Source organism: Oncorhynchus keta, chromosome 11, assembly GCF_023373465.1.
Source record: "Oncorhynchus keta strain PuntledgeMale-10-30-2019 chromosome 11, Oket_V2, whole genome shotgun sequence".
Taxonomy (NCBI): Eukaryota; Metazoa; Chordata; class Actinopteri; order Salmoniformes; family Salmonidae; genus Oncorhynchus; species Oncorhynchus keta.
Window position 1 is genome coordinate 21,284,992 of NC_068431.1, and position 17,399 is coordinate 21,302,390.

General features: G+C 42.1%; 1 protein-coding gene across 6 annotated transcripts in view; it reads left to right on the top strand.

Moving 5' to 3' along the window:
- Positions 1 to 16,125, top strand: part of LOC118389903 (tubulin-specific chaperone cofactor E-like protein) — a 35,792-nt gene extending 19,667 nt beyond the window's left edge. For all 6 annotated transcript variants that reach the window (XM_035779865.2, XM_052529704.1, XM_035779866.2 and 3 more), the window contains 3 exons: positions 4,295 to 4,421; positions 4,760 to 4,876; positions 14,008 to 16,125. In XM_035779865.2, the coding sequence (XP_035635758.1) occupies positions 4,295 to 4,421; positions 4,760 to 4,876; positions 14,008 to 14,365 (602 nt within the window). In that variant the 3' untranslated portion in view covers positions 14,366 to 16,125. The remainder of the gene's footprint in view (positions 1 to 4,294; positions 4,422 to 4,759; positions 4,877 to 14,007) is intronic.
- Positions 16,126 to 17,399: the final 1,274 nt, after the last annotated feature.

A 17,399-nucleotide genomic window follows, 5' to 3' on the forward strand; every position in this document is an offset into this window, starting at 1 on the left:
GTGTTGTCTGTTCACACTGCTATGCTTTATCTTGGCCAGGTCGCAGTTGCAAATGAGAACTTGTTCTCAACTAGCCTACCTGGTTAAATAAAGGTGAAATAAAAAAAAATTTTAAAAAAATTAACACTTTTTTACAATGGGTTACCAACATATTCAAATAAAGATTTGACATAGTTTCATATTTTAAAATATTTTTGATTAATTTATTCATACTATTTCATCCTTCCACAAGATATAGTCCCAACACAAATCTAGGGTTGCTACCCAAGCCGGCTGGTCTAACATTCTATTGGTTCGGTTGCCAGAGACGCGACCCAGTCGTTCATTCTAAATGTTCCATTGCCATACTGGCTACCAACGTTCTTATCCCTTGCTTGCTAGCCAGCCAAACACGGCTAACTTACATTCACGTCAAACAGTGCAGCCAGAATAACAGCAAAGTAGCTGCATTTGCGTTTGTTTAAGCTGTTTTCTTGTGACATTTATTTGGATACATCGGTAACAATGAGATAATGATGAGCGATTTCGTCTGGCGTAAAAAATGTGCTCTCTCGTCCGGACACTTATTCAGACGACTTAGCCAACAACACTGCTAACACAACCACTTAAACTGAAAATGGAAAGACTGCAAACTAGCTGCACTTTGTGTTTTACCTGTTTTCTATTGATAGTTCTTTGTACAGTCGTGGCCAAACGTTTTGAGAATGACACAAATATTAATTTCCACGAAGTTTGCTGCTTCAGTGTGTCTAGATATTTTTTTCAGATGATACTATTGAATATTGAAGTATAATTACAAGCATTTCAGAAGTGTCAAAGGCTTTTATTGACAATTACATGAGGTTGATGCAAAGAGTCATTATTTGCAGTGTTGACCCTTTTCAAGACCTCTGAAATCCACCCTGGCATGCTGTCAATTAACTTCTGGGCCACATCCTGCCTGATGGCAGCCCATTCTTGCATAATCAATGCTTGGAGTTTGTCAGAATTTGTGGGTTTTTGTTTGTCCACCTGCCTCTTGAGGATTGACCACAAGTTCTCAATGGGATTAAGGTCTGGGGAGTTTCCTGGCCATGGACCCAAAATATCAATGTTTTATTCCCTGAGCCACTTATTTATCACTTTTGCCTTATGGCAAGGTGCTCCATCACGCTGGAAAAGGCATTGTTCGTCACCAAACTGTTCCTGGATGGTTGGGAGAAGTTGCTCTCGGAGGATGTGTTGGTACCATTCTTTATTCATGGCTGTGTTCTTAGGCAAAATTGTGAGTGAGCCCACTCCATTGGCTGAGAAGCTACCCCACACATGAATGGTCTCAGGATGCTTTACTGTTGGCATTACACAGGACTGATGGTATAGCGCTCACCTTGTCTTCCCCGGACATGCTTTTTTCCGGATGACCCAAAAATCAGAAAGGGGATTCATCAGAGAAAATGACTTTACCCCAGTCCTCAGCAGTCCAATCCCTGTACCTTTTGCAGAATATCAGTCTGTCCCTGATGTTTTCCTGGAGAGAAGTGGCTTCTTTGCTGCCCTTCTTGACACCAGGCCATCCTCCAAACGTCTTCGCCTCACTGTGCGTGCAGATACACTCACACTTGCCTGCTGCCATTCCTGAGCAAGCTCTGTACTGGTGGTGCCCCGATCCCGCAGCTGAATCAACTTTAGGAGACTATACTTGGGGGGATTCAGTTCATTTGCATGGCAAAGAGGGACATTGCAATTAATTGCAATTCATCTGACCATTTCCGGAGACCTTCTCCCTTACCTCACCTCGCTCATCAACTCATCCCTGACCGCTGGCTACGTCCCTTCCGTCTTCAAGAGAGCGAGAGTTGCACCCCTTCTGAAAAAACCTACACTCGATCCCTCCGATGTCAACAACTACAGACCAGTATCCCTTCTTTCTTTTCTCTCCAAAACTCTTGAACGTGCCGTCCTTGGCCAGCTCTCCCGCTATCTCTCTCAGAATGACCTTCTTGATCCAAATCAGTCAGGTTTCAAGACTAGTCATTCAACTGAGACTGCTCTTCTCTGTATCACGGAGGCGCTCCGCACTGCTAAAGCTAACTCTCTCTCCTCTGCTCTCATCCTTCTAGACCTATCGGCTGCCTTCGATACTGTGACCCATCAGATCCTCCTCTCCACCCTCTCCGAGTTGGGCATCTCCGGCGCGGCCCACGCTTGGATTGCGTCCTACCTGACAGGTCGCTCCTACCAGGTGGCGTGGCGAGAATCTGTCTCCTTACCACGCGCTCTCACCACTGGTGTCCCCCAGGGCTCTGTTCTAGGCCCTCTCCTATTCTCGCTATACACCAAGTCACTTGGCTCTGTCATAACCTCACATGGTCTCTCCTATCATTGCTATGCAGACGACACACAATTAATCTTCTCCTTTCCCCCTTCTGATGACCAGGTGGCGAATCGCATCTCTGCATGTCTGGCAGACATATCAGTGTGGATGACGGATCACCACCTCAAGCTGAACCTCGGCAAGACGGAGCTGCTCTTCCTCCCGGGGAAGGACTGCCCGTTCCATGATCTCGCCATCACGGTTGACAACTCCATTGTGTCCTCCTCCCAGAGCGCTAAGAACCTTGGCGTGATCCTGGACAACACCCTGTCGTTCTCAACTAACATCAAGGCGGTGGCCCGTTCCTGTAGGTTCATGCTCTACAACATCCGCAGAGTACGACCCTGCCTCACACAGGAAGCGGCGCAGGTCCTAATCCAGGCACTTGTCATCTCCCGTCTGGATTACTGCAACTCGCTGTTGGCTGGGCTCCCTGCCTGTGCCATTAAACCCTACAACTCATCCAGAACGCCGCAGCCCGTCTGGTGTTCAACCTTCCCAAGTTCTCTCACGTCACCCCGCTCCTCCGCTCTCTCCACTGGCTTCCAGTTGAAGCTCGCATCCGCTACAAGACCATGGTGCTTGCCTACGGAGCTGTGAGGGGAACGGCACCTCAGTACCTCCAGGCTCTGATCAGGCCCTACACCCAAACAAGGGCACTGCGTTCATCCACCTCTGGCCTGCTCGCCTCCCTACCACTGAGGAAGTACAGTTCCCGCTCAGCCCAGTCAAAACTGTTCGCTGCTCTGGCCCCCAATGGTGGAACAAACTCCCTCACGACGCCAGGACAGCGGAGTCAATCACCACCTTCCGGAGACACCTGAAACCCCACCTCTTTAAGGAATACCTAGGATAGGATAAAGTAATCCTTCTCCCTAAAAGGTTTGCACTATTGTAAAGTGGCTGTTCCACTGGATGTCATAAGGTGAATGCACCATTTCGTAAGTCGCTCTGGATAAGAGCGTCTGCTAAATGACTTAAATGTAAATGTAAAATCTGATCACTCTTCATAACATTCTGGAATATATGCAAATTGTCATCATACAAACTGAGGCAGCAGACTTTGTGAAAATTAATATTTGTGTCATTCTCAACTTTTGGCTACAACTGTATATATCCATAAAAATGATGCTGATTCATGATTTCGACTGGCTGAGAAAGGTTGCCTGCCTGTGTCTCATCCCAACTCCCAACATGTTCATTAATATGGAGGGACATCTGGAGATTGTTCAAATATGCAAATTCAATGTTGCAAATGTCGGAGAGACAGACTGCAAGGTTTATACAAATCTCCGCTGTTGAAAACAACGAAATGTTAGTCTAAAAGAAATGTGAGATACTGGCTGGGCTGATGAGACAGATTGCTCAGTGAGATAGAACAGAGTAAATGGGCATTTTAACATCAGATTTAGCTGGTGTTAACTTGTGGAATAGACACCTTCTGGAATGCGGTTTTAATCTACATTCAGGATTAGACCCATCCGTTGTATAAACACAAATCCCTCTTTCCTCTACCTAATAACTCTTCATCCACTATTCCTGTTTTCCTTCCCTTTTCTCCTGTTCTTACTCCTCTGCTTCTGTACCTTTCTCATGCAGGACAGGGAACCCTCTGGAAATCAGTAGGTCTACTGAGAAGAGCTTGAGTTCTGTTACATTCCAATGTATTTTAACACTACATTTGGCATTTTAAAGGCATTTTACCCCCTTTTTTATATTGGCTAAATAAATTAAACTAATATAAACACACATTCAATCACTGAAAGAGCCCTCTGATCTCTCTGATGTGAAAATAGATGAGGACTATGTATTGTATTGTACTAGTTCTGTACGCCATAGTCAATACTGTATCCTGGCCTTCCATAGAGAATGTGTGCTGATCATTTCCATATCCTTGGGTGTGTGCATGCATGCGTGTGTTTGCACATGTGTGTCCTAAAGGACTTAACCGATGGGAGGACATAGAGAGGCTGAATTTCTTCCCTAAGCTGGAGGAGGCGAGGCTGATGGGGATTCCCTTACTGCAGCCTTACACCAACAAAGAGAGACGCAGCCTCACCGTGGCACAGTGAGTGTACACACACACACACACACACACACACACACATTTACATTTTAGTCTTATCCAGAGTGATTGAGTTAGTGCTTCATCTTAAGGTAGCTCTGAAAGGCAACCACATGTCACAATAGCATGTAAACATTTTCTTCAATTAAGCAGCTATCAGCAAAGTCACTACTAGTGAGAAAAGGCAAGTACAGGTGTTAGTGCAAGAAAAGTACAAGTACAATGGTAGGTGGGGGGTTATTCAACCTGTTGAAGAGGTTCACACAAACACAATTGAATACACACCTGTTTGATTTGTGTAAATGTGTCTCACACACACACTCATCTTTGTCATTTTGCAGGTTGCCATCTGTGACTGTGTTGAATGGGAGTGTGGTGACGGAAGGAGAGAGGGAAGACGCTGAGAGGTTCTTCATCAGACATTACCTGGACTGTTCTGAAGAGATGCTGCCTCAGAGGTACTGTTGACACACTCCACACTCTGTTGAGGTAGAGCTACTGTATGTCAGAGGAACTGTAAACACACGCACACATTTTTCTTCTGATATGAACCAGATGGAGGTTGTTCTTAATAGCACTATCATTCCTCTGAGACAACAACCTCAACAGCAGACAGGAATCACTGAGTCAGTACCTCTCAGATACCACCTACCTCTCTGCTTATGTCCCCTCAGTGTTCTAACACATCTGACGTCCCGTAACATATTGTCATCTCAGGACTTCCCATGATGGGAATTTTATTGGGGGGGGTTTCGGGCCCATGCATAAAAATTAATCTGCCCACGCTTTTTGCCAGCCACATTCCACTTAACCTTAGGAGAATGTGATGGGAGGCTTTTCGGGGGGAAAGCGCGCTCCTTGACTGGGGGAAAGTAACCTTTGCGAGACAATGGCACCAGTCACTGCCTACTCAATGACTTCTTTGTGCCTCTGAATACTCAGATCGGAAAACCGATACACAAGGTGGCAGGTAGATTATTTTTTTGACCTCCTCCTCCTTCACTCGTTCATTCACTCTCTTTTCTTTTCCTTTAAGGGGGAGATTGAGAGCTTGACTCATTTCCCTGTGTAACCAGACCTGTTGTAGCTCGGCTCTGTGTGAATATTGTCCTCCTAATTATGTGGGGAAAGTGCCTTTTTTGGTGGGGGGGTGCTTGGGTTTTCTTTTTCTTTGCAGGTGTGTTTCTGCCAGTGGACCAATGACTCCAAACCAATACAGCGTCCCCACAGTGTCTCAGATTAATCAGGGTACTGCAATGGAAGTGTTTCAAAGCCGCAAACCGCTTTCTTGGTTTTCTTTTGCTCACTTTTCCTCTGTTTAATTATATTTCTCTCTCTCCTTTTAAACAACTGGTGAACACGGCAGCCTGCACAGATTTGACGGACAGCTGCCTTTGAATAACCGTAGCCTCGTCTTAGTCATAGCTATAGATAAACAGATCACCTAAAAATAATATATTATTATACTAATACAATTGCTCAGAGAAAGAGATTCTGTTTGCAATACTGTAGCACCCTCTCCTTGCGAGGATAACGACACTGAGTCTTTTTCTACAATGTTTTATGAGATTGGAGAACACGTTGGGAGGGTTCTTAGACCATTCCTCCAAACAGAATCTTTCCAGATCCCTGATATCATTTGTCTGCCCTTAGACTGCCCTCTTCAATTCAAACCACAGGTTTTCAATGGGGTTCAAGACCAGAGACTGAGATGGCCATTGCAAAATGTGGGTTTTGTGGTCAATTAACCATTTCTTTGTGGATTTTGATGTGTTTTGGCATATTTTCTTGCTGCTAGATCAACTTGTGGCCAAGTGTCAGTCTCATGGCAGAGGCAACCAGGTTTTTGGCTAAAATGCTCTGGTACTTAGTAAAGGTCATGATGCCGTTGACCTTAAGGGATCCAGGACCAGTGGAAGTAAAAACATTTTTTTTTAAATAAAATCCCCATAACATCAAACATCCACCACCATATTTTACAGTAGGTATGAGCTACTTTTCTGCATATGCTTCTGTTTTTCAACACCAAAACCACCGCTGTTGTGCATGGCCAAAGATATTTATTTTCATGTCAACTGATCAAAGCACCGCCTGGAGTTTGATAAACGGAATTGGCACTTGGATTTGAACCAGTGCTATGGTCAGGTGTCATGAAAATAGAGCTAGTTGGTGGTCGTCAGCAGCTTTCTGAAACCGCTTGGGGAGATTGAAACGATGCGAGAGTGGAGAGACTGGGGAGGCTTGGGGTAAGGAGAGAGAGAGAGAGGAGGGGTTTACAAGAGAGGTGTGGAGAGGAGTGCACTTGAGGTAAGGAGAGAAAGGGGCTACAGAGGGGTCTGGGTAAAGAAGGGGGGGTTATAAAGAGGAAGGGCCTTGTGATATGTAGAGATGGGGCATGGGGTCATTATTAAGAGACAGAGTAAGGGGATTGAGGGCATAACGGGGAAGTGAGGAAATGCAACGTAACACAAACCTTTTAGCACGTCATCTCTCAACCAGGCAGCTGAGGAGGATTAAAGAACAGAGAGTGAGAGTGGCATGAAATGCCAGACGATAAGTCCCTAAGAGATCTCGGGTAGATGTAAGGTATTAGCCCCAATACTTTTGGCCGTGTATAGATAGAAACACGGGTATTAAATGAATGCCACAGCTTTTTTTCAGGCACCACAGGACCATTAAATATGGCATTTAGCATTACTATACCTCCATTATCTCTCGCAATGTAATTTACAGAGGTGTATGAGTGGTTAGTTACCACATTAAATGAGACCTTTAAGTGAGAGTAGAAATGGGCTTCTCACAGAATGGCACTTTGTGCACTGACTGGGGCCTTGGAGTAGAATTCCCATGACGGTGGCACACACACACGCACTGAAACCCCGGCCAGGCGGGGTTTTGGGGGTGGGAAGAGGAAATTGCTTTGATTGGCCCAGATGGTATAGTAGCTTTGAAAAGAGAAAGGCTTTTTCTCTGGGATTTTATTTAATCGTTCCTTATCTCGACCTCAGTGTTCCCTTGAGGGGGGAGTGGGGGCTTTCTCACGGCTGAGAGAGGGGTAGAGGGCTCACTGTGTTTTCCAAACGAGCACACCACTCTTAGCGAGCACACACAAACACACACTCATTCACTAACACATTTGTCCCAACTTACCCCCACAGTGTCAGAAAAAGCTTTTTTCTTAGATAATGATTAGACTATAAAATACTGCAAACCTTTTCATTATGTTTTCGCTGGTGTTATCGTTCAGGTATATTCATTTTGTATTAAACTGAAAAATAATATGCTTGTTTGAGAGAGAACAGTTTGTCTCAGTGTACATCACGTCTGCAAAACATGTGGGATTAAAATGGTCTGTGTCCCATAATGTACAATGCTTTCAGAAAGTATTCATACCCCTTGAATTATTCCACATTTTGTTGTTACAGCCTGAATTCAGAATTTATTTAAAGTGATTATTTTTCCCACCCTTCGACACACAATTAGTGAAAATGTGTTAGTATAAACTTTTGCAAATGTATTGATAATTAAATACGGAAATATATAATTTACATAAGTATTCACAACCCTGAGCAAATACATGTTAGAATCACCAATGACAGCAATTACAGCTGAATGTCTTTCTGAGTAAGTCTCTAAGAGCTTTGCACATCTGGAGTGTACAATATTTGAACATTTATTATTTTAAAAATTCTTCAAGCTCTGTGAAGTAGGTTGTTGATCATTGCTAGACAGACATTTTCAAGCCAAAACCGTAACAAGGCTCCTCAGGAACATTCAGTGTCATAAGCAACTCCAGTGTATATTTGGCCTTGTGTTTTAGGTTGTCCTGGTGAAAAGTGAATTTGTCTCCCAGTGTTTGTTAGAAAGCAGACTTTTCCTCTAAGATTTTGCATGTTCTTGACTCTATTCTGTCTCTTTTATCTTAATGAACTCTCTAATCTTTGGTGATGACAAGCATACCCATAACATGATACAGCCACCACCCTGCTTGAAAATATGAAGTGGTACTCAGTGATGTGTTGTAGGATTTGCCCCAAACATAAAGCTTTGTATTCAGGACCTAAAGCCAATTTCTTTGCCAGATTTTTTTAAAGTTTTACTTTAGTGCCTTATTGCAAACAGGATGCATGTTTTGGAATATTTTTATTCTATACAGGCTTCCTTCTTTTCACTCTGTCATTTAGGTTAGTACTGTGGAGTAACAACAATGTTGCTGATCCATCCTCGGTTATTGCCTATCACAGCCATTAAAGGATGTCTGTATCTTTGTAGTGACTGGTTGCATTGATACACCAGCCAAAGTGTAATTAATAACTTCACCATGCTCAAAGAGATATTCTTCAATGTCTGCTTTTTTTTAACCCATCTACCAATAGGTGCCCTTCCTTGCGAGGCAATGGAAAACCTCACTGTTCTTTGTGATTGAATCTGTGTTTGAAATTTACTGCTCGACTCGGGGACCTTACAGACAAGTCTATGCGTGGGGTACAGAGATGAGATTGAATTGAATTTATTTTGGCTAACAGACATACAACAAAATGTACAATGCGGACCAAGGATATCACTTAAAATTATTAATTAAAACGCTTGTTTCCAACGTGGTTCTCGATTGGCAAATACAATAACACAAAAAATGAATAAAAGGCTAGACAAAATTACAAACTACCATAAATACATTCATTTATATTGATATCCTAAAAAGTGTCACTATTCACTACACTTTTCCCTAACCTTAAAAATAAGCCATATTCATTTCACATTTCAACCTTAAAAAACAATCTTCACTGCACATCATACCTATCATTCAAATAAATCCACCTGCCCAGCAGTAGGGGGCACAAGGGGCAGTGGAGGGGTTTCTCTTACTTAGACAACCATGTCCAAATGAAAAACCTTTGCCTGCTTTTTAAAGCTTATACTTTTTCTTTGCTTGATCTCCAAGGGGAGGCTATTCCATAGACAAATGCCTGTATAGAAAATGTGCTCCTCGCAGTACTGTTTACTCTTGGGGTTTTACAAGACATCACACTCGCGCTGGTATTGTGACTGTGTTGGTTAAGACTCATATCAATGTGGTTTTTCATATAGCCTGAAGCATGATCATTTAAGATGTCAAACATAAGATTACATTTAAGTTGGTCCACTCTGCACTTCAAAGGTAACAAGCCCACCTCCTGTACCCCTATATGGGTCCTAGAGGGGACATTAAGCATATACCTGATAACATTATTTTGCATGACCAGCATTCTCTTTTTCAACTTTTTTCATAGCCCACTATACCAAGCAGAGCAGGCATAATCAAAATGAATCAAGGTTGAGACCAGCAGTTTCTTAACTTTAATGTTAAAATATCTAGTGTTATGATATAAAAAATATAAAAAATGTTCACCATTTTAGAAATAATTTTAGCAGGTCTCCAGAAAGGGATTGATGTAGGGACAGACCATGATAAGGTACACTTGTTTTAGATTAATTATCCTGGCCTGCACAGTTTACCTTTTATCTTGTCAGCCCTAAGCAATCTAAGTTTTGTTCCAACCAAAATTGATTAAGTTTTTCCTAAATGTAGCAACAATTTGTTGTCAGTCAACCAATCTAACAAAATGCAATTCCTTACTCAGGTTCTCCTCTATGTAAAATGTATCCTTCCCAGATACCACTATGGCTGAGTCATCAGCATAAAGTAGTAGTTTACACTTTACTGTTTCTGGCATATCATTAACGTATTTTAGAAATAAGAGAGGCCCTAAAATGAATCCCTGCGGTATTCCACAGGATATTTCTTTGACCTCTAACAGAACATCACCAACATTACATACTTGTGTTCCGTTGTTCAGATAAGACCTATACCAATTCACTGCTACATCATTTATACCCATGCATTTTCAGTTTCATCAGGAGAATATCATGGTCCACAGTGTCAAATGCTTTCTGCAAGTCTAACATGACCATACCTGCATAGTTCCTCTTCTCACTTTCCTGCTTGACGCGGTCAAAAAGGTGTACAAGGCAAGTATCAGTAGAATGAGCTGTTGTAAAGCCAGATTTGAGTTCATAATGAAGTTTGTGCTCGAAGGTATCCCTCAAGTTGATTTTTAAAAACAATTCTCTCAACAACTTTGGATAAGGTGCTGAGGATCGACACAGGCCTGTATTTTCCTAAATTTGTCTTACTGCTCTTCTTGTGGAGCGTAACCACCCAGACTTTTGAGATCATTGGGAAATGTACCAGCACTAATAGAAAGGTTTACAATATGTAGTATCATTTTAGCAGTGACAAGCGCTATCCTTTATGAATCTTGCACGAAGGTTATTCAGCCCATTTGCTTTGTTTTGTGCTCATTAAGCATAGTAGATTGGAAACTTTGTCCTCTGTTACCATGCACAGCTCAAACATACCTTTGCTATGGTAAAAGTTATTAATGAAAGACTGGCCATAGTGTCCAGAGCAGGTGGGTAACTTCTTAACCAGAGATGAGGCTATAGTGGTAAAACCTTGTTCATAGCATAAAACATAATCAATATCCAGGCCAATATTACAGGATTTTACCTAATGGGGAGTTTTTGAGCCAATGTTATTACATTTTCCACAGTTTACGAGGCATGTGTAAGTTGTCATTATTAACAGCGTTGTTATAATGTTGGGATTTGGACTTATCCGTTTTGTATCTTTCCTATAGTTAATATAACCATCATAATCGTATTGTAGATTTGTCCTTTTGGCCAGGTAGTGATCCCTTTCCTTATAAGGTCTAAGATCTCGGAGGTGATCCATTTCCCTGACCACTGTTTGATTCAAATTAGTTTCATCGGAGCCAGAGAGTCGAGTGCCGACAAACAGATCTTTAAAAAGATACCAAGCTTGATCAACATCACAGTTTAGTACATGAGCCCAATCCAAATTCCCAAGTACTTCTACAAAACATTCCTTTGAGTATTGTTTCATAGACCGTACCTTCATGAAGTTATTACCTGGCTCAAGCAGCATTTTGGATTTCTTACAGGTACAGTTGGTTACCATATGATCACTAAATGCAATATTTAAAAGTCTTGACTGACATATGTTCCCTTGGTTTGACACAATAATCAAGTCCAAAGTTGATTGACTGTCAATACATACCTGGGTTGGCTCAACAATCAGTTGTTTCAGTCCAAATAACTGATTAAAGTTATAGAGGGCATTTACTTGTGTACTGTTCTTGGGTGATAACTGCACATTTGTATTAAAATCACAAGGCAGAATACATTCTCTATCAGCAAATACTTTGATCACACCAATTTGATCATCAAATCATAGACATTATTCTGCTTAGGAGGCCAATAAGCAGACACCAACAGTGACAGGACGACATTTAGGAAGAAGTATATCTACCCATTCAACTTCAAGACCTATTTTCAGTTATAAACAAGGGTTAAAAAACACTTAATACCAAGTAAAAACACACCGCCACCGTTTCGGTGAATTCTATGAATGCTATAACCCCGTTAGCTTAATGTTATTGTCCTCAATTGACCCATCGAGCCATGTCACAGTCACAGCAACTACTGCAGCCCAGGTGTTAGAAGCGAGGTGTTTTAATTCCGATTGCAGGCTCCATGCGTTCATACGGATAAAGTGAAGTCCTCTCCGATTGTAACAGTCAAACATGTCATTGTCTGTCCCCACTACTGATAAGTTGACTATCTCATCTAGATTGCACTCATCATCCCTGCTTGTGTCCAGCATCCCAATGTTTGGCGCTGCGTTTAAACAGCATACATTGCAAACAAGCTAAATGTTACTTTGAGACTTTACAGCTTCAATATATGACAAGGGGTTGGATATCTCCATACTTTATGTGAACAAACGCATCACAAATGTCACAGGCCACCGCTTTTGAGTTCTTCGGTCTTACCACTGTTTGGGCATAGTTTTTTTAGCTTGCTTTGTGGTGTTTGGACCAGGACAGCGGTGTATATTGCCACAGAGTAGCAGACTGAAAGTAGCAAGCAGCTAGAGATGGACATTAAAAAATAATCTTAAAAACTTATTGCAACAGAGTGGGTCAATGCAACTTATGTGACTTGTTAAGCACATTTTTACTCTTGAACTTATTTAGGCCATAACAAAGGGTTGAATACTTATTGACTCAAGACATTTCAGCTTTTCATTTTGAATTAATTTATACACATTTCTAAAAACATAATTCCACTTTGACATTATGAGGTATTATGTGTAGGCCAATGACACAATCTCAATTGAATCCATTTTAAATTCAGGCTGTAACACAACAAAATGTGGAGAATGTCCAGGGGTGTGAATACTTTCTGAAGGCATTTGGAAAGTATTCACACACCTGGACATTCTCCACATTTTGTTGTGTTACAGCCTGAATTTAAAATGGATTCAATTGAGATTGTGTCATTGGCCTACACATAATTCCACTTTGACATTATGAGGTATTATGTTTTCAGAAATGTTTGCAAATCTATTAAAAATAATAAACTGATATCACATTTACATAACGATTCAGACCCTTTACTCAGTACTTTGTTGAAGCACCTTTGGCAGTGATTACAGCCTCGAGTCCTCTTGGGTATGACGCTACAAGCTTGGCACACCTGTACTTGGAGTTTCTCCCATTCTTCTCTGCAGATCCTTTCAAGCTCTGCCAGTTGGACTGGGAGCGTTGCTACACAGCTATTTTCATGATGTTCGATCTGGTTCAAGTCCGGGCTCTGGCTGGACCACTCAAGGACATTCAGAGACTTGTCCCGAAGCCACCACCGTGCTTCACTGTAAGGATGGTGCCAGGTTTCCACCAGATGTGATGCTTGGCATTCAGGCCAAATAGTTCAATCTTGGTTTCATCAGACCAGGGAATCTTGTTTCACATGGTCTGAGAGTCTTTAGGTGCCTTTTGGCAAACTTCAAGCGGGACGTCATTTGCATTTTACTGAGGAGTCGCTTCCGTCTGGCCACTGTACCATAATGACCTGATTGGTGTGCAGAGATGGTTTCCTTCCCGAAGGTTCTCCCATCTCCACAAAGGAAATCTAGAGCTCTGTCAGTGACCATCAGGTTCTTGGTCACCTCCCTGACCAAGGCCCTTTGCCCCGATTGCTCAGTTTCACAGGGCAGCCAGCTCGGGACCTTTTATATAGACAGTTGTGTATCTTTCCAAATCATGTCCAATCAATTGAATTTACCACAGGTGGACTCCGATGAAGTTGTAGAAACATCTCAAGGATGATTAATGGAATAAGATGAACCTGAGCTCAATTTCGAGTCTCATAGCAAAGGGTCTGAATACTTATGTAAATAAGGTATTTCTGTTTCATTTATTTTTATTCATGTGCGAACATTTCAACAAAAATGTTTCACTTTGTCATTATGGAGTATTGCATGTAGATTTCTGAGGATTCTTTTATTTATTTTTATCAATTTTAGTATAAAGTTGTAACTTACCAAAATGTGGAAAAGTCTAGGGGTCTGAATACTTTCCGAAGGTACTGTATGTACAAGACTGCCTGTCAAATGACCAATCACCACTATTCTCGAACAAATGACCAATCCCAACCTCTCATCCATCCTGTCCTATCTCAAAAGGTATCACGTCCTGGTGTCCAAGTACGGGCAGCTTGCCCCGTTGGCAGAGGTGGACCTGCGTCCGCCCTGCACGGCCACCCTGGAGGTGCGCTGGGGCGAGCGGACGGAGGCGCTGAGCCTGCGGCTGGAGCAGACCGTTGGGGAGCTCAAGAAGGAGCTCAGGGCGCTGGTGGGGCTTCCAGCCAACGGCATGCGACTGTACTACATCGCCCGCGAGCTGGGCTCCGCGCTGGGACCTGAAGAGATGAAGTACAGCAGCCGGGCACTCCACTCGTACATGATCCAAGATGGGGATGAGATCCTGGTGGTGCCCAAAACCAAGAGCCGCACCATCTCATCCACCTCCTCGGACTCCTAAGAAGTGGTGTGTGTGTGTGTATGTGTGTGGTGGAGGACTCGGGGCTTAATTACAGACTGACCAGCTTCTGGCCACCAACTTTCTATGCAGTCTTTTTTTTATTGTTTTTATTCTGTTTCCTAAATTACGTTGATTGTAAAGATGTTTATTAGCAAAGCCTCTTACTGTACACACACACACACACGACTCACGCATGTGTGCTACATGCACACTATCACACTGAGGGCTCAATTTATGGGTAGTTGCACTGCGATTTGCCATTTGTTTGGTCTGTCAAAAGAGAGCACAGAAGAGTATTTTATCAGAAATATTTATGGTTTTTAAGTAATGTTAACCCAATAGCATAGTCCCCCTCTCTCCCACTCAGTCTTGAACCACGTGCTTCAGATGTCCTGAGATAACCTCTGAGTCAGAATTAGAGGGTGGTGCACTGAGAGACGCTCCATTGAGCTTTGAGGATGATAGAGCTTGTGACACACAGAGACCACACGGAACATCACTGACCTCAACTCACACAGGTGACCTGGCGGAAAGAGGAGGGGAGGTGCACTGCACTCAGGTTGCTTCAGGTCGTCTTGCTGTCTGTTTCCTCATGAATGGAGCAGCTCTCTACCCCCTTGCTGAGGGGAGTGGGGATGGGATGTGAAGGGGAGTGGGTGTTGGAAGGAGAACCCCAGCCCAACCTCACTGGGTAACCACACACCGGCCGCTGTGTCACGGTCACTTCCTCTGTGCTTGGATTTCAATTGGTTCACACAACAGGCTGTGGCCTTCCTCACCTCTCTCTATCGCTCCCTCTCTCGTCCTCTCTCCCCGTCTCACACCTCCACTGGAACCAGTGTCCATTGTTTTAGTCAACCCTGGGTCAATGATACACCCCCAGAATTTGTGCTCTCCCATTGGTGCATGTTGTCCAATAGGTGTCTTCAGATTCAGAGACTTTCTCCAATTGGCGGATAGATGTGAGAAATGACCAATGGGAAATCACATGTTGTTCCCCAGTCCTATGGATAATTTCACTCAGCGTTTGTTTGCATCAGTTTGCATCTACTCTTATAGATGGGAGAAATCAGTAAACCAAGGTGAACCACATACTGGGTTTATTTACCAATTACTCTACCAATTACATTTCCCTTTTTAATCTAAATTCCTATTTTTTACATGACATATTATGTGGAAAAACGTAAGAAAAGTATGTTTGCAAAAGCTGAATGAACGTGACTATCTGTCACAGCTAGGCTTTGTTTAAATAACTGGATGACTTTTGTCCTTTGGGAATTATTTTAGATGAATCTCAGGTGCTTCTTGATCCTTTATGTTGTGTTTGCATGATTGGTAATGGTAAAGTGTGTAATATATGGTATGTGGGCTGGGACCATGGATTTAAAAAAAAAAAAGTGGGCCATTTAATATTTGGGATTGCATGGACTTTTAACTAGTTAGAGGAACCTACACTAAAAGTGTATACTATAGTACATATGTGTTTATCTGATGTTACATTAAGTTATTGGAGGATGATCAGATCGATAACTATTGTTTAGTGATTAAGATTTTTTTCTGAAAGCTTCAATGCCTCCAGTACATTTTGTTATGTTATTTTGTCTTTGGCTAAAATCAAATTGAATGCACACGTAGATAATTTATGTACCAATGCTTTCCTGCAGACTGTTAAATCTGACTATTTGTAGCACTGTAATTTACTTCTGTCTACAACCTTTAACCATCACCTTGATATCTGTAAATAAATGTTTTAGATACTTCTGGTTTTATGAGAATGTTTTGCTTTATGGTGGTGTTTTATGGTTTTCTCTTATGTTGGCAATGCTTTATTTTACAGCCCTATTTCAGATCGTATTTACCTAGAACTTCTTTTATAACGGAAATACGGGATAACAATGGATATTTTCTGCAACTTAATCTATGTACTTCAAGGAATTCAATATAGTTGGAAACATTCCACCTAATTGTGGTAGTGGTCTTTGTATCAATGAATGCCAAAGAAACCAGAAGGAAATTGTTATATAATTGTTTGTTTTATATTATTTCTAAGTAAATATTGGACTAAGGAATAAAGCATTGCATTTTTCTTTAACTTTTTCATATTAACTGTATGCTAACATAGAGGCTTAGGACCATATCGTCACATGACTGTTTTAATGTTGTTGTTTATTTAACCAGATAGGCCAGTTGAGACCAAGTTCTCATTTACAATTGCGACCTGACCAAGATAAAGTAAAGCAGTGCGACACAACACAGAGTTGCACATGGGATAAACAAACGTACAGTCAATAACGCAATAGAATATCTGTATACAGTGTGTGCAAATTAAGTAAGGTAAGGCAATAAATAGGCCATAGTGGCAAAGTAATTACAATTGAGCAATTAACACCAGTGATAGATGTGCAGATGAGGATGTGCAAGTATAAATACTGGTGTGCAAAAGAGCAGAAACCCATATTTGTTTATGATGTAGATATGTCTCCAGCTTCAGTGATTTTTGCAATGCGTTCCAGTCATTGGCAGCAGAGAACTTGAAGGAAAGGCAGGCAAAGTAGGTGTTTACTTTGGGTTTACTTTGGGGATGACAGGTGAAATATACCTGCTGGAGCATGTGCTACGGGTGGGTGTTGCTATGGTGACCAGTGAGCTGAGATAAGGCAGAGCTTTACCTAGCAAAGACTTATAGGCAACCTGGAGGTTGTGGGTTTGGCGACGAATATGTAGTGAGGACCAGCCAACGAGAGCGTACAGGTTGCAGTGGTGGGTAGTATATGGGGCTTTGGTGACAAAACGGATGATACGGTGATAGACTGCATCCAATTTGTTGAGTAGAGTGTTGGAGGCTATTTTATAAATGACATCATGGAGGATCGGTAGGATGGTCAGTTTTACGAGGGTATGTTTGGCAGCATGAATGAAGGAGGCTTTGTTGTGAAATAGGAAGCCAATTCTATATTTAATTTTGGATTGGAGTTGCTTAATATGATTCTGGAAGGAGAGTTTACAGTCTAGCCAGACACCTAGGTATTTATAG